Source organism: Lepidothrix coronata, unplaced genomic scaffold, assembly GCF_001604755.1.
Source record: "Lepidothrix coronata isolate B3197 unplaced genomic scaffold, Lepidothrix_coronata-1.0 Scaffold107, whole genome shotgun sequence".
In the NCBI taxonomy this organism is placed as follows: Eukaryota; Metazoa; Chordata; class Aves; order Passeriformes; family Pipridae; genus Lepidothrix; species Lepidothrix coronata.
Window position 1 is genome coordinate 95,019 of NW_016690287.1, and position 27,076 is coordinate 122,094.

General features: G+C 40.0%; 1 protein-coding gene across 4 annotated transcripts; it reads left to right on the forward strand.

Annotated features, from left to right (window-relative positions):
* The first annotated feature begins 1,400 nt into the window (after positions 1–1,400).
* Positions 1,401–25,877, forward strand: LOC108501751 (solute carrier organic anion transporter family member 1C1-like). 4 transcript variants are annotated; one of them, XM_017823959.1, is made up of 17 exons: positions 1,426–1,994; positions 4,190–4,383; positions 4,917–5,021; positions 6,552–6,697; positions 7,874–8,015; positions 8,119–8,251; positions 9,700–9,830; positions 10,039–10,185; positions 13,150–13,248; positions 14,232–14,468; positions 15,537–15,701; positions 17,030–17,225; positions 19,568–19,733; positions 21,280–21,461; positions 22,864–22,928; positions 24,079–24,196; positions 24,982–25,877. In XM_017823959.1, the coding sequence occupies exons 4-17, from the start codon at positions 6,587–6,589 to the stop codon at positions 25,202–25,204; spliced, it is 2,115 nt and encodes a 704-aa protein (XP_017679448.1). In that variant the 5' UTR covers positions 1,426–1,994; positions 4,190–4,383; positions 4,917–5,021; positions 6,552–6,586; the 3' UTR covers positions 25,205–25,877. The 4 variants fall into 4 exon arrangements, with proteins under 4 accessions (XP_017679450.1, XP_017679449.1, XP_017679448.1 ...); XM_017823961.1 differs by lacking the exon at positions 10,039–10,185 and having other exon boundaries at positions 1,401–1,994; XM_017823960.1 differs by lacking the exon at positions 4,917–5,021 and having other exon boundaries at positions 1,407–1,994.
* The last annotated feature ends 1,199 nt before the right edge of the window (positions 25,878–27,076 follow it).

A 27,076-nucleotide genomic window follows, 5' to 3' on the forward strand; every position in this document is an offset into this window, starting at 1 on the left:
AGAACGTATTTAAATGACAGTTCCTTCATCCAATTTAAAGCATTGAGCCAGCCTGTACTAGAGATTTGGACTGGAAGTCAAGCATTAATGCTGACAAAAACTTAATTTTTTTTTTCAAATACTTTTTTCTTTTTCAGAAGACTAATTAATTTAATTATATCTAAGTTCAAAGGCACGTGCAGCCTGTTTTACTGGGAAGTGATATGAGCTGAAATAATTTTTATGTCTATTCCTCCAAGGTTAATAGTATTTTATCCCATGTAAGCACACACATAACATCTGTCTTAGAGTTTGAACAGATCAGTAACACTCCTTATCTACTATTATTATTGTTTGAGGTTTTTACACGAGTCCTCAGTAGAGTCCCATCCTTGGGGAGAAAATTTCTTTACTGCAGAGTTAGATGATATCAATTTTGCATGAGGCCTGCAAACAGTTCCCAAATAAGGTTTTACAGGAGAAGATGCTCATAGAAGCACTCTGAAATCATTTTTCCACTTGTATCTTTGTCTTTTATGATTTTTTCTTTGGCACCTGAAGAAGCTGGAATTACTAAAATAAGATCAAATGATAGCTTAGCGTAGCAACCCCAAATCCTCTGTGCACCTTTCCAGAGGTGAAAAATTGGTGCCAAGAACAAGACTGAACACCTTATGTACAAATCATACCTCTTAAGAGCTTTTTTCTTATTGAAGCAGAAGATTAACTGTTTTTCTCCCCTATTTTTTTTTTCACATCTCGTCCTTCCACGTTTCAGCAGTAGAAGGGAATTGTCTATCAGAATTTTGTCCTCCCTCTGTGACTCCTGAGGGAACTCATAATGTGACTCGCAGACTGAGCTCCCTGAGCCTTGAACTTGCTGCCACATCAGCCCTGGCACGGCATCGCCACGTGATCTCTTGGCACTTGGGATTGAGCTGCTTTGGTCTGGGGCTCTGTTTGGCAGCAAAGCTCAATCAGTGCAACCGAGCGCAGCTAAAGCGATGACAGGCGGGTTCCCCTCGCACAGAACTTCCTCCACCGATGAACTGCTGAATGGGAGCTGCCATTGGCCTCACCTCTGCCTGGCAGGTGGCCAGCACTAAAACTTCTGCAGTTTCTTAAGTGACTGCCACACAAAAATAACCTCCTGGAGGAGAGAGATGGCTGAGATGGGAGCGTACACCCTCTCGCTGTCCTTACTTGTCCTCAGCCGCAGAGTCTCTCGCTCACGTTCGATGTGGTGCATCACACACAGGAGCTGATGAGCAGCCACCCAGGCACGTCACATCAGGGACACCACATCCTGCTCTGGGAATATGGATGGTGGTGCTACACAGTGCAGCTCCTGGCCAGGCTGGGAGGCAGCTCTCCCCACTGGAGTTGCTCCTGAGGCTGTTTGCAAGGGGGTCTTGCACCCACCTCTGAGTGCCCACCGCTGCCAGCCCGCCACAGGCAGCGAGCCTTGGGTCACACTGGGAGCAGCAACACTTCAGCAGCAACAACAAACACTTCCTTGTTGGTAACCTGCTCTCCTGTTTTTGAGTTTCCACGCTACCACAGGCCTTGCAGAACAGGTTCCCAGTACAGCCCCTTGTCAGACTGTTGGTGACACCACAGCCCACACCGTGGCTTGTGGAGAGGCACTGACGGGTGCTGCTGATGCTGTGCTCTGCCAGCACGTGCCAGTGGGCTGGATGGGATCTGGAAGCTGTGACTTGTCTCTCCAGGACTGCCCTTCCTGGGCCTCTGCAAGGGGGGCCAAAATCCAAAGGGGGCCTTTTCATCTGCTGGCAGCTGCCACATCACAACTGACTTGCGTGGACATGACATGATGGCAAACACTGTCACAGACACTGGAGCTCAGTTTGCAAAAGCTGCAGCAGACTATTTTTATGGGAGCACTGAAGTCTTTTATAGTGGGATTCATCTCTCCTGACTTTCTGTTGTCAAAAGCTGATCTTGCAGTCAAGCCTACTCTCACAATCTGGAGTTCATTTCATCACATTCCTATAGTAAGTATCTTTAGAGACCAAACAACCTATGCCTTTGGGAATGCTTCTTTTCTCTCCTCTGACTATATCATGAGCCACTGATTTAGTGGCTTATCTGGAATTGTCTGCACTGAATCCATGCAGTGCTGCTTTGTAAGTGGATCCTACCATCTGTGTGTGAGATGATCACAAGAAGGGTCATGTCCTCTCTAGATAAACTTCTTTGTATTCAAACTTAAAATACATTTACTGAAGTGCTGATGGGATTCTTGTGGGTATCTGGTTTTGAGAACTGTGTTTGAAACTTCTACAACAGGCTTCTACTACCTAGCTGCAGACTGACAGCAAGAATAAGTAGGGAACTCATTGCTAATATTCATATTTTTTTTCCCTTCAAACTTTTCAATATCATAACAGTTAAAAGTTGTCCAAATGCAGGTTGTAATATATGTAAATTGAAATTGTTAAATGAAGCGAAATCTGCTTTGTTCTTGTGATATTCTGGTGAATGAATCTAAGTATTTTGAAGATTTTTAAAGATTAATTAAGGCATTAAGAACCAGGCAAAGATAACTCTTCTTTACTTAAGGAAAAACATGCAAGTGAGAATCAGTTTAGTGAAAAGTAGTTTTGATGGATTTCCTATATTCTCAACTTTTTAAAGAGAAAGTGAGTTTCATTATATATGTTACTCCCATGTGTTAAAACTAAATTAATTAAACAAGAAGTTAGCATTTAAAGACTAATCCAGGAATATTGCAATAAATCCATTATACAAAACAACATTTTTCTGTGTTGCAAATATTCTTACTAAATGGTAGAAATAAGCTGTGTTCTGATTTGCTCACGGAGTATTTGCTGACAACGTAGAGTCCTGCTAGCCATACAGAAAAATTGAAATTTTAAATTAAGACCCATAATAAATCAATAAATTTATAATGATCACAGTGAAATTTGTAAAATTCCATCAAGCAAAATCGAAAACAAGCGTGAATATGATGGATAAAATGATTGTCTGCAGTAAACCTCCAGGCTTCAGGGGCAGCAACAGCTTGTATATTTACAGACTTAGCAAGTTCATTATTTCTTTTAGCTTTCATGACTAAATATTATATTTCCATATATTTCATTGAGGTACTTTGGTCTTTAGCAAATCTCTTAATGTAATTTTTATACAGAAGAAGCTAATCAAAGCTTTTCATACAAACTTTGTTAAGAGTTATATTTTAGTAGTTTACCTTTTGCTGGAAAGAAAGGGGATGGTGGGACAAGATTTTTTCATTCCAGTGTTCCTGAAGATATTGGAGTAATAAAACTTTATTTTCTATATTTAGAAAACACTAGAAAGGTCCTTCAATTATATGTGAATCTGATTTTGTAATTCAAGTTTCTGAATGCTGTTCTGTTACATGCAACCAGATGATCAAAAACTCTTTCTTGAGGCTTGATAATGCCTGGGATGACATCTGGGTCAGAATCTTTCCAGCTCTGGAGAGTTCTGCTCTAGAGAAGACACAGGTTAGGTGGGTTTGCACTTTCTGTGGCGTGTTAGACATAAGATCTGATTTTCTATTTGTGGTTGGTTAGGAAGTGAGAGGCAGGCTGGCTGTTGGTATTACACTCACTCTTTTTGAGTGGCCAGCCTGCAGTCAGCTTGGAGGCATAGCTGAGCCATCCCACATCTCCTGTTGGCACCTGCAGGAACTGCTGGTGATTGTGTTCAATAATCCTGATTTATAACAGCCTGACATGAGGCTGTGATTTCCCGAGGGCATCTGCTTCTCTGTAGGTTTCCACGAGGAGCACTTTTGCACCTTTTCCTTGGGGTTGGGACCCATACCAAAAAGTGGCACATGTCAATAAGCAATTCATGCCCTTTCAGGAGCTAAGTCATCTTTCAGTATCTCTGCTGACTCTCATCAAAGGCACCAAGGAGTGAAAGTTACTGAGGCCGTAGCTAAGACGCTTGGAAAAACCGAGCCTGCACTCTCAAGGCTCTTCTGCTGAGCCACTCCACGGTTGTTGGGTGGATGGCAGGGACTTCCCTTTGGAGAGGTGCTTCATGCAGCTTTAATGTTTAGAGTTTAGGGGGGAAAAAAAAAAAAAAGGAGTGAAGAATACAAGTTGTTCCGCCTGGGAGAGGCTGGCACCACGGACACGCTGGCAGGTAGGCTGCCAAAGTAGTGACAGCGCGAGAAACCTACCTTATTTTGCAGAGCTTTTGTATCGGTGGCTGTGGGAAAGTTTTGCAATCGCCATAAGAAGGAAATCCAAGGTTTAAAAAACCCCGTGTGTTGAAGTGCTCCACTTCTCGGAGTAGGCAGAGCTTTTGCCGTGACGTTGTGCTGGCTCCAAGCCTGGAAGCCCTCGGGCACGGGAAAGAAACAGCCTGACATTGCACTGACAAAAAGTAAGTTCTCTCTCTGCCTCTCGCTGTCTCTCCACACCCTCCCTTCCTGCTGCTTTCCTTTAGTTAAGTTTGTTTGTTTAGTTTTTATGTGCTAGTGCAGGCTTTTTGCCTGTCTCATCGTCACTAAACTTGAAGCAGATTATGAGAAGTGCAAAGGTACAATTTGGCAAATTCAATATATTATTTTAAAGGATAAGCACTGTGGAAAGTGGGATGTTTTATCTCTCCATACAAAAACTATTCATTACCATTAATTCACAACTTGAATCTTTTATTATTTTTCTTGCTTCATTTAATTTTGAATACCACTGGTGTCAATGATTCACTGGTTTGTCAAAGTTCAGATTTTCATAGAGTGACTATGTCAAATGTTATTGCTTGATTAGATGTAAAAGAAGTGTTTCTACAGTTTAATGTTTTCTATAAGTTTAATGTAGATGTTTCATCTGGCACCGTAAATGAAATTTTATATTTAAAATTAAATATTGTGAAAAGAAACTGTGTCACTGATTTAGATACTGTTTATTTGACAGAGTCAGATGTTTCACAAAGTTAATCATCAGCAACATACAAATCAATAAAGGATGTATTTGCTTTAGAAAACTCTGTCTTTCAACTCCTATCCTATAAAGACTGGGGTAAGTCTGAATTCACCATACTTTAATTACCTATAGCATATTTTTTCAATACTTTTTGACTTGTGAGCTGCTGAAGATGATCTAAGGAAGGTTAGATCTCTTTAGAAATTTCATATGTGGGTTAGTCTGAAATATATATTTGTTTGCTTTTCATAGTCCCTTTTGGTGGATCCTGATGGAGTAGAATTTGGAACTAAAATCTACAAAATTTAAGTTAGACATCTTATGAGGCTTTAGATCTCTTTATTAGACATTAGTGTTATTTTCAGTCATTAGGGGTAACTTCTAGGGGGCTGTTGGGTTGCTAAGAGAGTGTTGTCCTTTCTGGGCATGGGTGGACATTTCTCAGGGAATCCAGGTTGTTCCAGGGCATCTTGCTTTGGAGAACTGAACTCTCCAGAGGAACTGAGGGACATTTGCAGGTTAGCCTGAGACCCTGTCACATCCCTACCACCCCAGTGTCAAAAATCCCTCATGGCACTTGAATGGGCTCCACTCATGGGTCAGTTGGTCTCTGGGGCCTGCAGGAGGAAAACTTTGAGAAGTTCCCAGGGGAATTAAATAGAATGGCATATCTAAGATTCCGGTGTCTTGTGGGGAAAACAATTTCTTGACAAATGTTCTTCTATGCTCCTCTAATATATGTGTCAACATAGATTAGAGCTAACTAATTGATTTTGGTACTATTGCAGCAGTTTTCCAAGAGAAGAACTTGGCAATAGCTCTTTTTGACTTGTTATCATTCCAGATCTCTCTGTATTAGCTGTTTTCCCCTGATCAGTTTTCTCTACATCAGCCAACATAGCTAAGATGACTCCTTACATCAGAAAATTTTAGAAGTCTAATTAAAATAACTACATTTATCATCTCTCCTGCAGAAATTTGTGAAGGCTTGTGGACTTATAGACAATCATTATTTGTTTCCTTTGATCACTGCTTTGTTTTTCCTTAATACATTTTTACCTACCATATTGCTTACCCTGTTTTCTTCTCTGTCCTTATTTGTGGTCTGATTCTACATGTATTTGGTAAATAATGTTACTCATTGGAATGGTTGACAAAATGGTAGTGTTCACTAAGAAAATCCTCTTAAATAAAATATCAGAATCCTACTGGATCACACCAAAGGTCCATTTAGTCTGGGACAGTGATTAAAATTCTCAAAGAGAACGTAAGAATTGGTTCAAACGTGCTAAAGATGTTTCTCTGACAAATCCTCCTAAGCCTCCAGCTACACAGGGACTTTACTTCTCCACAAACATGTCTAAAAACTGTCAGCAAGTTTCCTCTAAATTTTCTGTCTATCCAAGAAGGTCCTGAAGTCCTTTAAAAAGCAGATTTTACAGATCAGGTGCACCAGTCCTTAATTTGGTACAATAACACTTTGAATACTCTTTAATGTCCTCCTGAGAAGAGGTGTCAATGTGTGGACATCTCAAGTAGTGTCTTGTCATTGGGTAGGTCTGAAAAACATTGGAACCTGTGTTCTTATGCAAATAATAGGTAAACACAGTGATATTTTTCAAACAGGAAGACCTACATATCAGACCTGGAGGAGGAAAACCATGGACAGGCCAATCTCTGCTGGCCAACTTAAAGAAAAGTCACACTTCCAGGACAATGATGGCAGCGTGGTCCCTGTCAAAACCCCGTGCCATAATTGTTCAAAGCTAAAGGTATGGAGAGGAGCCCTCACCACGTATTTTCTCTGGAATACCAAACTGTGAAGTTCTACTAAAATTCATTTGGTTCTGTGTGACACTGTTTGACACTGTATGTGTTGGAAACAATGCCCTGGGCTGCATCCAAAGCAGTGTGGGCAGCACACTCTACCCTGCTCCTGTGAGACCCCACCTGCAGTGCTGCATCCAGCTCTGGGGTCCTCAGCACAGGAAGGACATGGACCTGTTGGAGCGAGTCCAGAGGAGGCCACCAAGTTGGTTAGAGGGATGGAGCACCTCAGCTGTGAGGAAAGGCTGAGAAAGTTGGGATTGTTCAGCCTGGAAAAGAGAAGGCTTTGGGAACACCTAACTGTGGCTTTCCAGTACCTGAAGGGAGCCTACAAGGAAGATGGAGAGAGACAATTTACAAGAGCCTGGAGGGACAGGACAAGGGAGAATGTCTTCAAACTGACAGAGAGTAGGTTTAGACTAGATATTAGGAAGAAATGCTTTACTGTGAGGGTGCTGAGGCATTGGAACAGGTTACCCAGAGAAGCTGTGGCTGCCCCATCCCTGGAAGTATTTAAGTCTGGGTTGGATGGGACTCTGAGCAACCTGGTCTAGTGAAAGGTGTCCCTGCTCACGGCATGGGGATTTGAACTAGATGATCTTTAAGGTCCCTTCCAACCAAAACCATTCTGATTCCATAGTTGTGAATCCAAGCACACAAAAGTCAATACATGTTCTCAGAAGTTAAAATGTGAGACCATATTTTACTAACAAATCATTTAGAGGTGTGTTACAGTCACAGTGGTAGCTGCAGTTATATCTTTCAATTCATGTCTTTTAGAACAGGAGACATACCATGATAATAACCACCATTAATGAATGATATTTTGCTACAGATTTCCCCAAAGGAAGGAAACAGCTAAAACAGTATGTGTTAGAAAGTTAGAAGGTGCATGCAATCAGTGTCAATTTTCCTTTTCTTTGCAGTAGAAGAGTCTTTGGAGGCCACCCTGAAAAAGAAAGTAAAATCTTCTGTTTTAATGAAAACAATAAGAAGATTCTCTTCACAGAGAATCAGAAAGCAAAGCACATGATTTCTATATTTCTTGAGTGGGTTGCTCAGGCATCCAGCCATGAAGCAAAAATTATTTCTTTGCAAACTCAATTATTTTCTCTCTTCAGATATTTCTTGGAGCTCTAGCTTTTTCCTTTTTTGCCAAAGGATTTTCTGGAAGCTACATGAAGAGCATGTCCAGTCAAATTGAAAGGAGATTTGAAATCTCATCTTCAATTGTTGGAATTATCGATGGCAGCTTTGAGATAGGTACGAGTACTTCCTTTGAAAGTGGATAAGTACTGCTTCTTAGCACACTTTCACCTCAAAAATAAATCACTTTTTGTGCTGGTTCTCTCTCCTGTTGACGCAGGTAACTTAATGGTGATGGTGTTGGTGAGCTATCTTGGACCAAGAGTTCATCGACCAAAAATAATTGCTGTTGGGTGTCTCGTCATGTCCTTAGGAGCATTTTTGTCAGTGATGCCTCAGTTCCTAATGGGACGGTAAATATGGAAGTGTTTTCACATTGTGCACTAATTAAACTTGATCATATGAAGCGTTTTCTAATCATAAACCTGGGTTAAAAGCTTGACAATGGTAGTTTCTTCCAGGTAGCAGGAAGGTTTTAATGGGCGAAATTTTTAGTGTTGACTTTTTGATTTCCTCTCTGAAAGCTTACCTCTTTCTACAGGTAAGAAAGAGAGAAGCCCCAGGCTTATTAGAACTTATACATAATTAGGCAGAAAGTGGGTGGAATTTTTCATCAGGAATGGATATATATGTATATATATATATACACACATATTTTTTTAGATGTTTTCCTTTTTTTCCTTCTTAAATGAACTGTAGTGAGACCTCGATGGAAAAGGTTTCTTTCTCCATGATGACTTTCTCTATAAGCTCTTCAAAACTATGAAGATTTGTGTCTATCTCTACTGAACTGAGGGAAAATTAATCATCTAAATACCCCTTCACATCTCAGCTTTAGTGCTTACACAGTTGTCAGAAGCAGGTCATACTTTTCCAGTCATTTGGCATTCTTACTGAGTAGTAGCTGAAAATAAAACTCCTCTTTCTCTCAAAAATTAAAATTGATTTGAGCATCTTCTTTAGCTTCATGACCAATACCTCTGATAAGGAGGGCATGGAGAGAATCATATCTCAGGATCACGATATGGAAAGTGGCCACAGTCACTGTGGGGGAACCTGTAGTGCAGGGGACAGGAAAGGCCAGAAGCAGAGCTATGGAAATATCTGACTTAACCCAAACTCAGAGCCAGGTTTAGAACATCACCCATTTGCCAAACACTGAGCAAAACCCAGGGGCCACGGGGACCTCACTGTCATCTGTCACAATATTGAGGTTGATGACACAGTCAGAGGGAATATCTGCTCTCCATTTATCACAATACAGCATAAATGTACTCCAGCTGGCTTCAATTTACTTGGCAGAATTGTTGTTGTAGCTGGCTTAATGCAGACAAACTGGCATGTGTATCTTGCAGCCTGTGTTAATCTCTATAGACACAAGAAGATCACTACTAGATCCTTAGCTATCTAATTTTACACTAGCAGAGAAATCTCCATGTTACACCTCTGCCACATAAGGGAGAAAGAGGTGCCAGCATGGAAAAACATCAACACTGTTGTATTCAGGCAGATGAGGAGGGACTCTGCCTCTGTCCTGCAGTCTAAGGAATCATCTCTTAATCCCTGGAAGCAGCTTTTTTGCTCTTTAGCCCAACAAAATATTGGTGTTGGAATCATCAGATCATTTGAAAAAGGCATTAAGATACCTATCTTTCTTTAAGCAAAGCGCTGGAAATGGGCTGCCCCTTTGTTTTTCCTACCAATAACAGGAACAAGCACGTATGAACACAAGGCTCATACACACTTCCTGCAGAGCAGTGTCTTTCACGTTTCAGTTGTGTTTTACACAGTTGTTTTCCAGTTACAATTATGAGAGGATAACTGTTAGTGTGGACAACTCCACCACGAGTGTATCAGCTTGTTCCTCAGCATCCTCTGAGGGCCACCCAGTCACAGATGCTATGGAAACACCCAGCACAATGGAAAATGTTGGTAAGCAAATGCTCTGATGCTGGATTCCCTTCTTCTGCTTGTCCCCATTTTGTACAGCCTCTTTTACTGGAAAGCAGTAAAACCCCTGCAGAAACCACAAACCCACCCAATAATGACTGTTAAACCCCATATTTTATGTAACTTTACTGTTGCAATAAAGTGTTGCCAGAACTATGCTCACAGAAATGTCAATGTTTATGGCCCGCAGAATGTGAGAAAACAACAAATTCCTATCTATGGCTCTTTGTGTTGATGGGGAACCTTTTACGTGGAATTGGGGAAGCACCAATTATGCCATTGGGAGTTTCATATCTTGATGATTTTTCTAAGGAAGAAAACTCAGCGTTTTACATAGGTAATATACAAATCAGTGATTTTGATGCTAAACATTCTTTGCTTTAACATTTCTATAGCCAAGCAAATTAAAAAAAAAATCTATCTGCTCTATTTGGATTATTTTGTATTGTACAAAGACAAAAAACAATGCAAAAGAGATCTCATGTTTATTTTCTAAGGGTATTTTCCAGATGGTCCTTTTTGCTTTCCCCAAGTGGCTTCTGTTGCATGTGTGCTTGTTTTCTCTGTGATGAAGAGAAGCGTAACCAAATACTTATTTCTCCAAAGTGCAAAGTCATATCTGCCTTATCTGGCATATCATCCTCAGCACCACAGCTTGAAAGGATAAAATTCTGCCTAATCACTGTTTCACAGATAAGGAAATGATCCTTAATGTTAGGATCTGTAATGTGAGCACAGTAATGTAAACGTGTTTCAGAAGCTCTTACCTGACTTTTTGAGTTTTGCAAGGCAGCACAATTCTTTTTGAAAGCTTTTTAAAGTCACTAGTTACCAAAGGGAAAACACCACCTTGCCAGGGTGTTGTAACAAATCCCTTCTAATTGGGATTTTGTTGTTCTCGTTTTTTATGGCAGATAACCTGTTGCCCAAGACAGAAAGACTTACACCCACGCTGATTAATTTGTTGGCAAACTGCTTTGAAAGCATGGGGTGTTTGTGTGACTGAGGGAGGTCAAAACTGTGGCCTGAAGTAAACTTGGTGAAATTGAGCTGGTCATAAAGAGAGTAAGACACAGTTTCAGGAGGAGCTCAGTATGTAATGCTGCATGGTAAGGCCATGGTAAACGTCTTCATCTGGGGATAAGGAAATCTGCATGTTGAAGAAATTAGGGGGCTAGCTGTCAAAAGCAAGTGTTCGACTCAGAAGTTATCCAAAATATTTATAATCGCCTCTGAGCTTCTGATTAGAGGTATTTTTAAAAGTTCAGCTGAATGTTTTTCATGTCAGAGTCTGATCTGGGAGAGATTGACACAGGTTGAGGACTGCTGAGAAAGGGAGATTAAAAATATGAACTAGACAGAGAATAGCATGGCTTCAGCCAAAATGAAAATTTGTTTGGATTATGCAAGTGTAATAAAGTATTTAATTTACACAGTATTAAAATATTTCATTTTTACATTCAGAATAACAATTTTCGGTCTCTTATTCCATTTTTGTGGATGAACCTATTTGCAAAAACATGAATGTTGAAATAATCTTTGTCATAGAGCTGGAATTTCTTTTCTTAACTAATTTTAATTTTTTTCTATGTCTTATTTTTTACCAGATGCATGAATCAGTTTAGGATCAATGTTTTTGTAAAACACAAAAAAATAAAACTGTCCTATAGTAAAAAAGTCAGTCAAGACTTGTTGATGAATTTTTACCATTGGTCTCATTATTTGACCCTAAACAAGAAGTTTCTTTCCTGTCTCTCCTTTTTCTTTTGCCCTTGGATATTGAGTAAAAGCATAAGCTACTCTGAGGCAGAGACAGCATTTTCTTAATGAAATGCATTAGAACCTTTTTGATAGAGTTGTTGTGTCATAATAGTACCAGAGTTGCCACGGGAAGGAACAGAAAAGAAAAAATTAACACAGTTGTTAAGCTGTAAGAATTTACTGCAGAAGTTCTTGATGATAAGCTGAGTAATCACCAGATTCAGAAGAGAGTTTGCAAAACCAATTCTCTCTCTCAGGAGGAAAAGCTCTTCAGTAGAACAACGCAGCAGGATTTACAGAGCACAGTACTGAATATGGGCGAGAAGTGACAGGCATTTGGTCAATAATTCCTTCTTTTCTAATAGAATTAAACCTTCTCTAACTTTAAACAGCTCCCAGGTGGCAGTTCCACGCTAGAATTCAGAAATCCAAATCACTGAACTTTTTTTTTGAACCTGTTACCTCCTCACAACTAAACTTCAATTGATCAAAACAGGTGGCAAGGGAATGTGAGGACCTACACTTCAGTTATTTTGAGGATATTTTAATTTTGTGTTTGCCAGCAGTGGTAACCAAAATCATACTGTGCTGTTATTTACATAGCCAGCCAGCAGAATGCAGCCTGGTTTCTGCTAGTCTTCCTAGCTTACTCATTTGCTTCTAGAGGCATCCCACCTTCTTCTGATCCCATGTTATGTCCTTTCTAAGCAGAGACAGGGCAGAAAATGGGAGGCCCAGAGAGGGCAGTAGCAAAACTGAAACCTGATTTTAAAGATGGCACTATTTAATCACTAAATTTCTTGATTTGGTTTTTACAGCCACATCAATGCGTATTGACACAACAGTTCACAGATTTGCTTGTTCTGGTGGTGAATGAATCAACAAAGATTCTGTCTAATGAACTTTGATCACACACAGGGATGCTTATATCTCCTTATTGCCCACTGAAAATATTCTCAGGGTCCTGTACCTAATTCCATGTCCACACACTTTTATTGTCCCTGCCACCCCAAACTGCAAAGATGTGCCTTCTTACAAGTACATCATCAGATGAACTACTGCTCTTAGAATTAAGGGACCTAAACAGGGAAAAACCCTGGCTTGTACAATCACAGAACATCCTGCAAGCTGGAAATAGAGTCCCTGTTGGACTTGTGGCACCTCCAGCAGGCCTAGAGTTGGATGGTCATTAATTAACTGGCACAAGCTGAACAATGCAACTACAAAAACTGAAAAGTAGGGAGGGCCAGAGATAAAAGCCATTGCAATGCTATTCTCTTTCTTCCTATTCCTTCCAAGACAAGAATCTTGCCAGTGAATTGCACGCAAGGGTCCACGTGAGACCTTCTACATCACAGCTTATGGCAGCTTATGACTTATATTCCTGCTGCTCAGGAGCTTCCCATTAGACATTCCCTAATGGTCAGTGCCCCTCTTCTGTCTCCTCCTTCCTCTCTCCTTTTCTTGCCCTCAGAGAAGGTGGCTTGCCTTGTCCTCCCAGTGTTTTGCTCACTCATGTGCTGACTCTCTTCTCTCACAGGCCTGGTGAGATCCTCAGGCATGTTTGGGCCGACCCTGGGCTTCCTGCTTGGCTCTTTCTGTGCCAGCCTCTGGGTTGACATTGGCGTTGTGGATACTGGTAAGAGGCCGTGGGGTGGTGTGTTAATCAAGAAGGTGGCTGGATGTAGGAACCTGAATGCCAAGAAGTACCTTCCCAGTTTACTGCTTCAAAAAGAGAGGCTCTCAGAGAGTTTTTCCTACTCAAAAGGTGATGTTGTTTACATTTTAATATCTGCCATGTTGAAGTGTGGCTGGAATAGCCCTAGATGGAAGACTCCTACCTCCACTGCACCTCTTTTTATGCTTGCACACACAATTAGTTGTTGCACCCTTGCTGTGCAGCAGAGAAAAAAATTAGTGAATGAAAGACCATCCTCATGTTGAGGGAACAGTGAAAGGCTCATGGAAGCCTTTAAACACTTGGCAAAAATTAGGTTCTCTTAAGAAGGATGCACCAAAGATTCATATAAAAATTTATTTAGTTGTTCAAATCACAAGTTTCTAATCCCAGGGAACATTTAAGGAAATTTGGGAAAAAAATGTGTGGGGATGAAAGAAGGGCTTGACAGTGGGAAATTGAGAAAGGGAAGTTCTTTTTGGGTGGTGAATGGCCTTATTGCCATCACTCATTCCCACTGAAAGTATTGGAAGATTAGGGCAATAAAATGCCACCACAGGCTTAAATAGAGATATCTATTTGCAGTTGCATAGGACTGATTCACTTCCAGGGACGGGTTATTCACAAGTTGCCAAGAGAAGCTGAGGATGCCCCATCCCTGGAAGTCTCAAGGCCATATTGGATGGATCTCTGAGTAACCTGGTCTGGTGGAAGGTGTCTCTGCCTATGGCAGTGGAGTTGGAACTAAATGATCTTTAAAGGCCCCTTCCAACCCAAATGATTCTGTGATTCTATGATTTGAAACAAACCGCAATTTCAATTCTTTGTATGGAACATAAATCACCTCTGTTCTGGTCTTTAAATCATATATATATATAAGGATATCTATAGTAATTGCTCTGCATGATATTTAATATCTTTTCCTGGCTTTCTGTATTTTACAGATGCCATCAGCATAAATCCTAAGGATACCCGTTGGGTTGGTGCCTGGTGGCTTGGATTGCTTATCTGTGGATCAGTCAACTTCATTGCTTCACTGCCTTTCTGGTTTTTGCCTTACTCTGTACCAAAAGAAGGAGAGAATCAAACCCAGAAGATTAGTAATTTATCTGTCCAAGGAGATCACTGTAAAATAGACTCCCCAGCTCAGCCACAGTTAAAGTTCTCAGAGGCAGTAAAAGGTGAAAGATTATCACCCAAATGTTTGCATGCAAATTCTAGTTCATAAGTTCATTCTGAGCTGAGCAGGGACTTGCACAACCTTCAGCAAAATACGTGTTTCTGCAAATGATGATGTCAAAGACAACAAAAATGTTGTCTTTGATTTGCACTATTACAATTACATGCTAAGGGCAGGTTTCAGTCCTCTCCTTATGTCAGACAGCTGGAAAAGGCTTGTGCTGTTGCTCTGAGCATCAGAGATCCTCAGTTCATAGTTGATCCATAGCTGGCAGGCCACTGTTTCCCTGTGGCCTACAAATGGTAAGGGAACATGGGGCTAAGTACTGCGTTGGCTCTTGGAGGGATTTCTCTGGATTCGTAGCTCCTGTGTACGAGCTCAGGGATGCTGAGTTAACCTTGTATAGGCAATGTCAGACCCAATGACCCCTTGCTTTTCTTTTTATATTTTTATTGTAAGACCTAAGATCTTATTTGCATGTATGTATGTGTGTATGTGCAACCCTACAGCAGATGTGTTTCAAACTGTCATCTTTTAGGCAAGTGTGCCAAGAGCCAGGCTACAGTCCAAATGCAGGTTTTTGCGTTCACTTTAATTTAATGGACTTCAGGTATTCTCATCAAGTGTCTCAGGAATGATTCCAGCCTTTTTCTGGGTCAGGTGCTCTCTTTCTCTGAATGTCACACTCATGTGGGGCTCTTGTGTGGTTTGTGAAGGCTCCTGCTTCAGGCACCAAATTTTACATTACAGAGGGTCTTAATGCTCTGTACAGGCATCGAGAAGCCATGCTGGTGCCTGTAATGAAGAGTTCTGTGTCACACACAAGACAATGTAGGATTTCTGATTCCCATCTCAGCATCCTCTGTGCCATTTGGCCTTGCTGCTCCTGTAAGGGATGTGTGGGCAGTGAGGAAAACTCTCACTTGAGCAAGGATGTGTTTTGGTAGGCACAGAATTATAACCTGCAATACAACCAGTAATTAAATCAAAATTGATTTTACTATCTAAAGGATGTCAAAACAACTCTTTGTGTTTAGCAGGGTGTACAGCATATACCTCTCCATTGCAGATTTCTTGCCAGCTCTGAGGAAACTGTTTGGGAATTCAATTTTCCTGGTGTACATCTTCCTTACTATTCTGCAGTACAATGCTCTTGTTGGGATTATAACCTATGAGACAAAGTTTATGGAGCAACAATTCAATGTGTCTGTGGCAAGAGCCATCTTTCTAATTGGTAGGTACCTGTTGTCCTTTCAAATTCCAGTGTCAAAAAGGAAGCTTTTCTTTTGTTACTTTGCCTTCATTTTTAGGAGGAGCTTCTGTGAACTTTTTTGGTTAAAAAGAAAGTATTTAGTGGTTTATTAATTTTCCTACCATATTTTGAAAATGAAGGTTAATTTTAGTGTTCATTTTCCTGGTGTTCCTAATTCAGTGAGCTAGAAGATTACTAGAACAGCTTTTTTCATAGTGAGGTTTGGGTTATGCATCTGCTTCTGTGACACATAAGCTACAACAAAGTAACAACTAAAAGAGAAAAAATAATTTTAAAAGTCTAGTGAAATGTGTGATTTTTTTTCCTTTTCAAAATAGCACTTAGGTATAAATGTTCTTCCATTTTGATTACAAATGCAAATTTCATAACCAGCAAGAAATCAAAATGTAAAATTTTGAGTCACTTCATTCATTTGAAAGCCTTTTTCTATTTACCAGTTCCCTAAAAAAAATAAGTTCTTTGTAATATTCAGAAAAAAAGAAATGCTGAAATTATATTAATCTTACAGTGATTGTCTCATAATTTGGTAGGAAAACCAGGGTATTCCAGGTCATTGCAGAACTGATATTGCATTAGTTTGACCTGAAGGCACCGGGCTTTGGTCAGGTACAAATGTGGGAAGAACATTCTTTTTCCTATCTTTTTTTTCTGGATGTAGAGAAAGTTTCACCAAAAAAAAGTGCCCAAAAAACACAACCAACTGAAAAAACACACAGAGAAAAGCAAACCCCTCCCAGTAAAACCCTGTTAGAGCTCTCTGTTCAGCACATAAATGTTAGGGTTGGTGCTTGTGAAATACTGAACAGATTAAATCTAAATACAAATCTTCTTGTGATTCACTCTCAGATCTAAATGGAATCTAGCCCAGAACCTGATGTAGCATCCTTTTATGTTGCATTTTGGAGACCTTTTTGCAACTTTCACAGAGTTAAACATTTTATTTTAGATGAAGGAGTGCCTGTGAGCTAAGACATTTATCTCATTTACTCCAGTTTCTAACGGGCAACTGTATAGGTTTTATTATATCAGGATATATACAAAAACCAGTACAGTAAAAAGGTAGGGAATATTGAGGAACTAAGCTTTTAAAGTCATAATATGACTCGAAAAAGAAAATGGCAAAGTAAGTAAAATTACTAAAAGGTAATAAAAAGTCTCACAACCACAAAGGATCAGCTGGAAAACAGGTGAGTATCTGATATTTTGAAAATACTAGAACAAGACATTTTTTCTTGAAAGAGTCAATGCAAGCTAGAGCCGTTAACATTTTTATTGTCTTCTATTTGCAGGTGTGATACTTTTGCCCATCACGATCCTGGGGATGTTTCTAGGGGGCTTTCTGATCAAGAAATTCAAGCTTCACATAACAGAAATGGCGAAGTTCGCTTGCATCACCTTCGTAGCGGCGTATTTGTTAAACCTCCTGTACTTCACGTGCAGCTGTGAGGTGCTCCAGGTGGCTGGTTTGACAACCCCCTACTCTGGGTTTGTATCCCCCTGGGTTTGTGCTGGTTGTGTCATTTGTCACAGCTGCTTTGTGCCCTGTGCAGGACATGATGCATGACCTGGGTTCTCTACTCCCACAGCCTCTACTGGGTTTGTAACCTCTTCTGAGCTACAAAGCTTCCACTCTAGAAAACATTCAAATTTGGATTTGGATGACTTCTGAGATGTGTCTTGTCTGTTGATTTACTGTAGCATATTGCTGTATCCATTCAAATATGTATCTCTTTAAACACAACAGATTTTTGTTGCAGTTGGCCTGTGTTAGGCCATTTGCCAGTATCAATCAGTGGGATTTCATCTGGAGTGGAGCTGCTGTGATTATATCATTTTATCACTTCTTTGAGAGTTATGCACACAAGAAAATCCTAGGTTTGCACAGACTTGTCAGGCTGAAATGATACCTAGCGTGGGGGATGAGCAGAATATACCGATTTTGTTTTTCAAATTTCAAACCAGACATTTCTTCTTTTTCCGAAGTATCCATTTCTACTTTTCTAAATTCTATATTGCTAGGATATTGATGATATACCTCTATATTCTGGCAAATTACTAATCAGGGTGAAATTTATCAGAGGAAAAATAAATTTTTATATTCTATTTCAAAGCTTTAATTTAAAGCCAGTCTCCTCCTATCATGTAGGGAGTGAGATGTAAGAAAAATGTTGAAAGTGGCTTCCCCATAGTCCACACTGCCTCTAGAAGGGACCATCCACTTGATCAGTAGTTATCAGCCTGCATGGGGAGTTGCCAGCCCCCTGTGGTACCTGGAGCTGTTGACCTGCCTGTGACCCTTTTCTCAGCTGGGAGGTAGAAAGTGGTCATGGACTGTGTACTGCACACAGGTGTAAGCCATGACCATGGCCATGCTTTCTTGAGAACATTTTCCCAACTCTAGCATCCTGCCACAATTACCTACTGTTTAAATTTAGCTCAGTCTGGTCCAAATTTCAAGGGATTTTAAAGGATTAAACTGAATCCAGCAGGGCTTGCTACATTTTCAGTTCAGAGAGAAACTCAACTTTGTTTTTTTTGAAACCAAGCCTATATTTGGGGAAAACCTAAGTTCTCTTAGCAAACCTAACATCCAGTTCAGCTTTGAACTTAGTTACATAAAAGGTGTCAGAAGTTTGTGCAGTGGAGATAACTCTGATTGAGTACATCTGATACTGTAGAGTGAACTAAAAATAAGCAGAAACAACCAGACAACATATACTGAAAGACCAAATACAGTTTCTCCAGGAGAACTGAGACTGCAGAGTTTAGCTAGGATTGTTCTGGTTAAGCAACTCATTTACTGTTTTACCTGTTTAACAATTTGTATTTTGAAGACAAGCAACTGCCTAATGAGGGATAAATCCCTCGGTTATTTTTCCTTTCTAAAAGGCTTAGCAGAAATGTAGCCTACTTAATGTGTGGTTTTGATTGAGGGGTACAGGGTAAGGAGGAAGAAAAGGCAAATTTTGGACACTTTTTCCTTTACATTGTGAGTGACTTGGAAGCAGGGGCGATTTGTAGATGGTTGACTCCTAACACCTTCTGAAAATTGAGCCCTGTCAACACGCCTGCAGAGTCACTACCCACTTTTTAATTTCTCAAAGCTGGTTGCCACCTACTTAGTTTAACCCTTTGGGGCCTGGTTTTGATTTCTCTTACAGGAATTTTGGTAAAAGTGAAAGCTATAAAAGTCCATGATAGAACACAAGAAATGAGATCTGATAATAAATGGGTCTCAAGCCTGTCCCAAGTCCCAGTGCAGGGCTGCTGCTGTTGGATACAGTCAGAGCTGAGAGAGAAGCGGCACTTCTTCACTCAGACTCACACGGATTTTATTGCCACTTGCTGATCCAGTGAAAAAAAATGTAAAGGACATCTTGCTGTTGCAGTTTAATGTAGTTTTATATCACCATTTCTAGCACCCGGATATTCTGTGATATCCTACTGCTAAGGAAAAGCATGACCTTTTCTTTGACCACGTCGCATCCTAGGGATGATTTTCTTTTTCTTGGAGTTAGCTTTTGAATGGAAAAATAATACCAAATATTCCCTCCCAGGCAAGACTGCCCATACCTTTTCAGTTCCATGCCTTTTCCATAAAATCCATAAAAATGTTAATGCTTGATGAAAAACCTCAAGAGACCTTCGGTTTAGCTGAAATTGCTTTAGTCTCCATATGACAACTTCACAGTCCACGGGATGGTAGCAGATAGTTGTTCATGTTCATTACTTTACTTTCTCCATGTTTTTCCTGCCTATCCCCTGATATTTTTTAAACTATATAATTTGACTAAATAATTGTCTTATTTCTTTCTGTTGCCCTCCAGAATAGAGCATCTTTCCTCCACGAAGAACATCTACATGGCCAGTTGCAATGCTGACTGCAGCTGCAACCTGGATCAGTGGGACCCTGTATGTGGGGATGATGGGATCACATACATGACAGCCTGCTTTGCAGGATGTAAATCATCAACTGGGACAGGAAAGAATATGGTAAATACCTTTACAGGCCTATTTACCATGATCTGTTGCAATTAGACAGGGGGTAATGGTTTTAAATTAAAAGAGGGTAGATTTAGACTAGATATAGGGAAGGCATCTTTTATGTTGAGGGTGATGAAACACTGGCACAGGTTGCCCAGAGAGGTGGTGAATGCCCCATCCCTGGATACATTCAAGTTCAGGTTGGATGGGCCTTTGAGCAACCTAATTTAAATGAAGATGTTCCTGCTTGTTGCAGTGGGTTGGACTAGATGGCCTCTAAAGGTTCTTTCCAACCCGAACTATTCTATTATTCCATAATTATAGATATAGCCCGATTTCTCCAGCTATTAATTTTTTGGCTTTGTGATTCAGAAATCTTGTAGACACAAGTGTCCATTCTGTATGGTTTAACTTTACAGAAACTGAGTGCAAGACTGCAGGGAGGGTTTTTAAAATATTTGGGGTGAGGTAAGCGAGCTATTCAGAAAAGACGTGAAAACTTCAGACTCTAAACTTATATTTCTTAAATCCTTTTATCCAGATTTTTTAAAATTTATTGTCTTCTCTGAAGGATGACCATAAACTTTATGCTTTATGTTTCTCAGTAGATCTCTTTAATGTGTGTCTACAACACAGCTTTCCTGTGTGTCTTACAACCACAGGAGTTTGGTTGTTATAGTAGCAAAATCCTGTGGTGTCAACTGACACGCAGCAGACCTGTATAAACTTCTGAGTGCTGGTTTCCCAAACTGTTACAGATCATACTGGAACTGTGTGCTCTCCTGAGCTGCCATAGCTCAGAAAAGCAAGTCATAACACCAAATTGTACAGCTAAGAGATCCTGTAAATATGCAACCGGACATTTTGGTCAAAGTATCAGCAGCAAAGCCATTTCCAGGATTTAAAGCAATCCTACCTGGACAAGACCATTAAAATCAGTAGGTTTGAAGAAGAGTGTGCAAATGGCCATGTCTTCTGGCAGAAGCAAAATTGTCTTCATGTAACAATATTGAAAAAGATGAGCAACATTTTCAGGCTTATATCCAGCAATATTCTCTTGCTTTACTTCAGAAAAATTGGTTTCCAAACCCATGTCTCCTGTGAACTTCATAGTTCACTCTCAGTTGAGCACCAAATGCTGTTTTAGATAAAAAAATTATAGAGAGGTGTGATTGTATCATTTGGTCCACATCTTTATTTTTTTGTTGTTACTCATCTGCTTCATAGGGTACCTGAGCAGAATGGCTGGATAATAGTTTCATGTCTGATTTTTTTTTTAACTTTGGCCCATTTTAAGCACACACAGAGGACCTTCTGTTCTAGCAATGACATGGCTGAAACTAGAGTCACAGTTGCTTTGTGTCTCTGGAGCAGATCAGAGTGGCTGGAGCATACCAATGAACCTGGCCATCAGTCTGCAAAGATGATTAGGGGGGTTCTTTCAGCATAAACAACAGCCTGGCTGTTATGGGGAGTGAAAAGTCTACCTACTAAAACTGTTTTCTGCCACTGAATTCTGAATAAATAAATTATTCTTCTCATCATCTCCTTTCAGGTGTTTCACAATTGCAGCTGTGTGGAAGGACAAGGGCACGGGCTTGGCAATTCCTCTGCAGTGTTGGGACAATGCCAAAGAGAAAGCTGTACCAAAGCCTTTCCCTATTTTTTAGCATTACAGACTGCATGTGCATTTATTTTAGCCTTAGGAGGCACTCCTACATACATGATTATGTTTAGGTAAAATACTTTAACTTACCTTGACCATCAAGCTTGGGGAAAGAGAAACAGAAAATGGAATCTACTATTTCATCCCTATTCTGAGATATGGCTGGCTGACAAAATAAGGCTCCTGAGGATTTGCCTGTACTCTGAAATCCACCTCTGTTCAGAGGCACAGCAAAATGTCTATCCAACAATTTAATTCCAGTTTGAGGCTGAGTAGATACTCTGGTGATGAAATGGGTGGGCATTATGCTGATCCTGAAAGTTAGTTTTCATTTCTACTAATAGAGATATTCTTAACAGTGCATTGAACTTGAAATAAGATGCAGTGCTAAGCCGTGTCCAAGGTGACCGTGCTGTTCATATTACTCAGGAGAAAAACAGTCACCTTTGTTAAGCTCAGTGGCCTCACAATGTCTTCTGTGTCGTGAGAAGTCTGATACTCCCATTTTTTTCCTTAAGCTGGTATAAACAGAACTACGTCTGCAGGAATATCTTTTAAATTTTGATTCCTTCAGTTGGAAAGCAGCACTGCTATTTTACACTCAGGAGAAAAGATGGTGTTCTGTGTCTTTCACATGGAAGTTTCTCTCCCCTCGTGCTCACGGGTGAATTGCAATCAGTGCACGAGACCAGATATCTTGTCTAAGCTGCTGATTCCTCTGTGGTATTTCTAAGGGTATAAGTAATTGTTAGCACATGCCTGGGTTCTGGACAAGGCTCACTTTACTGGCCAGTTTTCAGAACACTAATGTGCACGATGAGAAGCCTTTCATGTTAATGCTGAAGGGACCATACACTGATGTATAAACTCCAGCTCAGGGAGCAGGCTGGCCACAGCAAGGCCCCCTCCTGCCCCTGTGCCAGCTCAGCACTCCTGTCAATTCTTCCAGTTCACCTGAAGGACACAGACTGCTTTCCACTGGTAGGAATGAGGTGCTTTTGTAGCCAGATAACTCACATTTGCTGTCTCTGTGTAAAATGCTAGAGGCAGGGGTGTGCTCAACCTGAATGCAGAACTGACACCCTTGTTCCCTCTGATCATCACTGCATATCTAAAGCCCCTTCTAAAGCAAGACAGCTTCTTGGAGCTTAACTTATTTACATGAACTGTCCGGTTTTAGTTGGTTCACTGTAATTTTCCTGTGCATCGTCTCCCAAAAGCATTTGCAACCTGTTTTCCTTGGGTTCAAGATCAATTTCTGTAAATTGTCCCATTTATTTCAATGACAGTTCACCCTTGGAAGCAGACCCTGCATCTGAACATTAACTTTGGTGAATGTTTTCTATTAGGGTTTGAGTGGGCTGTGTTAGGTGAGCCACAGCACTCTTGCATGGGGCATGTACGGATGTTCACAGCATGACTGTAGCTATGTTACTCTGTTGTTCCTGAAAACAATTTTGATTTCCTTTCCAGATCTGTTTCACCAGACCTGAAATCCTTTGCTGTTGGGATTGAAACTTTGGGTGGTAGAGTACTAGGTAAGACTTCATTTCTTTGTGGGATTCAAGTGGGAAATCAAAGGGGTAGACCAAAGTCAGGCAGTGCAATGCCTTTTCTCCAGATGAGAAAAACGAATTTTCCAGAATTTTTCCTTGTAAGCAGACTGCATTTCAAAGTGTTTGGAGAAGCTTGCTGAATGTTTTCTGATATGTAATTACATATTATGATTATCTCTTTAGAATTTTTATTCTATACAGCAAAGTAATCAGGCAAAGGAAGGAAATTTCATTGTACTTTTGGAGTGAGTTTTTTGATTCTTGGACATACCTACCTGAGTTTGATCAGCCTGCATATCCTTAACAACCTATGCTCTCTTTTACTGACCATTATTCACTTAAAGCTCCTGTGTACTCTGACAAATATTTTGTTTATTTCGTTTATCTGCAATAAATAACCATTCAAGTGTTCAGATATGTAGTCTACCCTGCCTCAAGCAAATCTTTTCTCATCTTCCCTTGTTTGCTGCTTTTTGAAATCTCACCCAAGTAGTCATTTGGATCTCTTTTCTAATGTCCATATTTTAGCTGAATGCAGCAGAGAATCAATCTTCTGCTTTTATGAAGTAGTTTTCTTCACAAAATTGCACATTATCCCTCAAAGAGCTTCCTGATCATATTAAAGCATTATGACTGTCTAAAAGGAATTCTTTCAATACTACATAAGTAATACACCTGCTGTCTACTGGCTAATTTCAGACTTTTGTACTCCACTGAGCATTTTTAATGGCAAATTGTTGTGTGATACCTGAATAGATGCATTGTTATACACAAATATTAATATGTCATGGCACGTAAATCCACACAGGGTACTGCAAAAGAGATGTTGGTTATATTATTTGTTTAAACAACAGAAGTTATACTTCTAATAAAAATGCCATTAAAGTGAATTGCTAACATTTTCCTGGCTGAATATAGTTAAGGGATAGTCTTCCATCATTTCATCTCCCTCTAAGTAGACGTTTAAATATTTTCACAAATCTTGGTTTCTCAAAGCTGGAGCTGGATGTTTAGTCCCATGTTATGCAGCCATAATTCAGAAGCTCTGAGATTCATTTCCTCATTTCTTTACATGACTCCACATGATGACATCTTCTTACCTGAGATCATACAATAAATATCTTCCTTGCAGGAGGACTCCCAGCCCCTATTTATTTTGGTGCCTTGATAGATGAGACCTGCTTGAAATGGGGGACAAAAAGTTGTGGGGGATCTGGATCTTGCCGGGTATATGACACGAAAGAATTCAGGTAAGTTGAATCTTTATTAAGGGGTTGGGAATTTGGTTTCTGAGGCAGCTTTGGGCACTGAGGACCAATGCATTATTTCCTTGTGTCTACTGTCTACAGACTGATTAGGATACTAACAGCATCAAAGCTCCTTATTTGACTAGAGCTTAATAGATCAAGTAAGCCAAATAATTTTGATTCAAAATATAAAATTGCAATACACTTCCTTAAGTTGCTAGAACTAGTTCTTTTACTGAAACTTGTGCTGAATAATATAAGTGCACTGAGTAACTTTGTGACACTTTGGCTTTTTGGAAGCCTCAAAAACTGTGGAGTAAGTGTAGCACTGAAGAATGCTCTTCCACATCCCTCACTTATTTTCTTCATATTGTATAAGACATGTCACAAAATCCACCTGGAGAGAGGACCCAAATGACTGATGGTGCACGGAGAACTGTGACCAGGAGCACTAAGTGTGCCAGTGAGGTGCTGGGGGAAGAGGGGGACTACAGACAGAAAGCCCCAGCTGGTGGAGCTCCTCTTGTATCAGCCCTAAAATATAATCTGCTGAATGGGAGTACACTCCAGACATTTCTGCTAGAAGCAGAACCTGATTAGGGCCTGCCTGGGGCTAATATTATGAGGTCATTTGTTCTGCCTGTTAATTTCTTATTTTAAAATGTGAAGCAATACCTGGCTGAGAATAAATGGTTTTGTCAAACCACACTTTATATCTTACTTGCTTCCACTCAGAATTGGCAAGTTTTATTAATATAAACATATTTTGTCCCTTTTTTCCCCCCTAGAAATGTCTATCTTGGCCTCATTGCAGGACTACGGGCAGGATGCTGTGTCTTGTACATAGTGCTCTCTGTTTTAATAATGAAACGCTTCAAACCAGAAGGCAAAGAGGTGACAGATATTAAAAATACAGAGAGATCAACCAGCAAAGAACTAGATACTGCCAACAAAAAAGACATTCTTCCTGGTGCAAGAACCTTGGAGGAGAGTGAGGAAACTCGTATGTAAAAAAGAAACAAGATCTTTTCTCCCTATGCTTCAAAAGGACAAAAGGAGTCTGACTACTGACTGGAACAGCTAGTTTACATTTTGGGAGCTCAAAAAATATCTTTGAAACATTGACTTTTTATTTGCTTTACCCTGTCCTCTTCCTTTCCTCATCTAAATCAACAATAAGGGGAAAAAATGTTCAAAATTTTGGTGAACTCTCCCATCCTCTTGCTCTCATCCCTTTCCAGACCAACAGTAAGACAAACCAAAATTTTGCAAGTGTCATGAATTTGATTATGATTGAAAAATTAGAAAGAAGAAATCCACAATAAGCTCTTTTGACATTTTTCACTGACTTGCTCTGTAGTCCTACAGCTCTAAATGGCCAATAAAATCTCACTTGCCCGGTTGCTCTGACGGCCTTTGCTGTGGGGTTTGTGACCAGAGCTAGTTGTTCCAGGCTGGATACCATGTCCCACAGTCAGGTGGGAGTCCCAGGGCTGTACTGAGCACCCTGTGAACTCAAATTACTCAACAACTCCAGGGTTTGACTTGAAAATGTTAAACAGTCAAAAATGGGAAGCAAATGAAGAAAGCGGTGAACTAATTTTGCAGCACATCTCAGTAATGGGTTTAAGCAAAATTACTCTGAACTGATGCAATAAAGTGATAGGTGTTTAAGTTTCTTTGATTATTTTGTGTGTGTGTGTTTGTGGAGGGAAGGGGGGCTTTTTTATCTTAATGACCACTGTATTTATATACCATTTTCTTCCTTGTTTAAGTAACCTTCAGTAGAACTTGAAATACGGTACTGAAAACTTGCAAATACATGGCTTTCCACAGGCAGCATAGTCCAGAGAGAAACTTCTCTAACAGATGCTTCCAACAGTTATTACTAAGAAAAGTCTTTAAAAATACTTGAAGTGTCATATTTTGTTGCAGCCCTCATGATGTACCTTTGCAATAGGAAGAAAACTGCTTGGTAAGATCACTGTAGGTTTTGCCTCCAATAACACAGCCACTTTGCTTTATTTTCTGGAGGGTGTCTCTGCTCCCTGCAGTCCTGTGCATAAATCTGAAACTAGGAAACAAGCTTTCTTTCGTAATCTTAAACTTCCTGGGAACATGGAATAGAGCACTGCAGTAATGTAAAGAAAATCTACCACACTTTATCTGAGAAAGTAGCAGATCAGAAGGCTAAAGAGAGGGATTCTCCATGTCAAATACTTTTCTGACCTTTCTTCTTCCATCTGTCCCATGTAAGTGCAGAAACAAGGATGGGAAAAGGGTTGATGTGATGCTCACTGAAAGGAAGTTCTTCATATCCTGGCATTAGGGTTGGAGTTGTTTGCATTTTATTACTTCAGGGTAATGACCAGCACATTTAGATGTTGCCTTTTACAATTGCAGCTCTGATTATAAACTGCCAGCAGATATGGGAAAGCTGTGTGTATTATAAGGGATGAAATGAAATTTCCTCTAATATATACAATATCAATATTGCATCTAGGTCTGGAAATAATTAAAGAAAAATCAAAGTTCCAGAAATTCTAGGAAACATACAGAGAGAAAATGATGGTGCATCATTCTCCTTCTATAAACAGTGTTTTAACATTGAATAAATACATTAGCAGTTCTGGAAACACTCCTGATCTGTGCTAGACGTATAGACTCAGTCAGCTGACTCATACTAACATCATTTCCCTTTTATTTCTGTTGTTTGGGTATTTATTTCTGCACACTGGTTTTTTATATTACTTGTTGTTGTTGTTGTTGTTTTTATGAGAGCAATCTTGATTTTCCCAGAGGGTAATGTTTTATCAAAGGTGTGTTGATAATTGATGTCAGACTGGAAATGAGATTCTGGTCAGATCTGATGATTCATGTCCA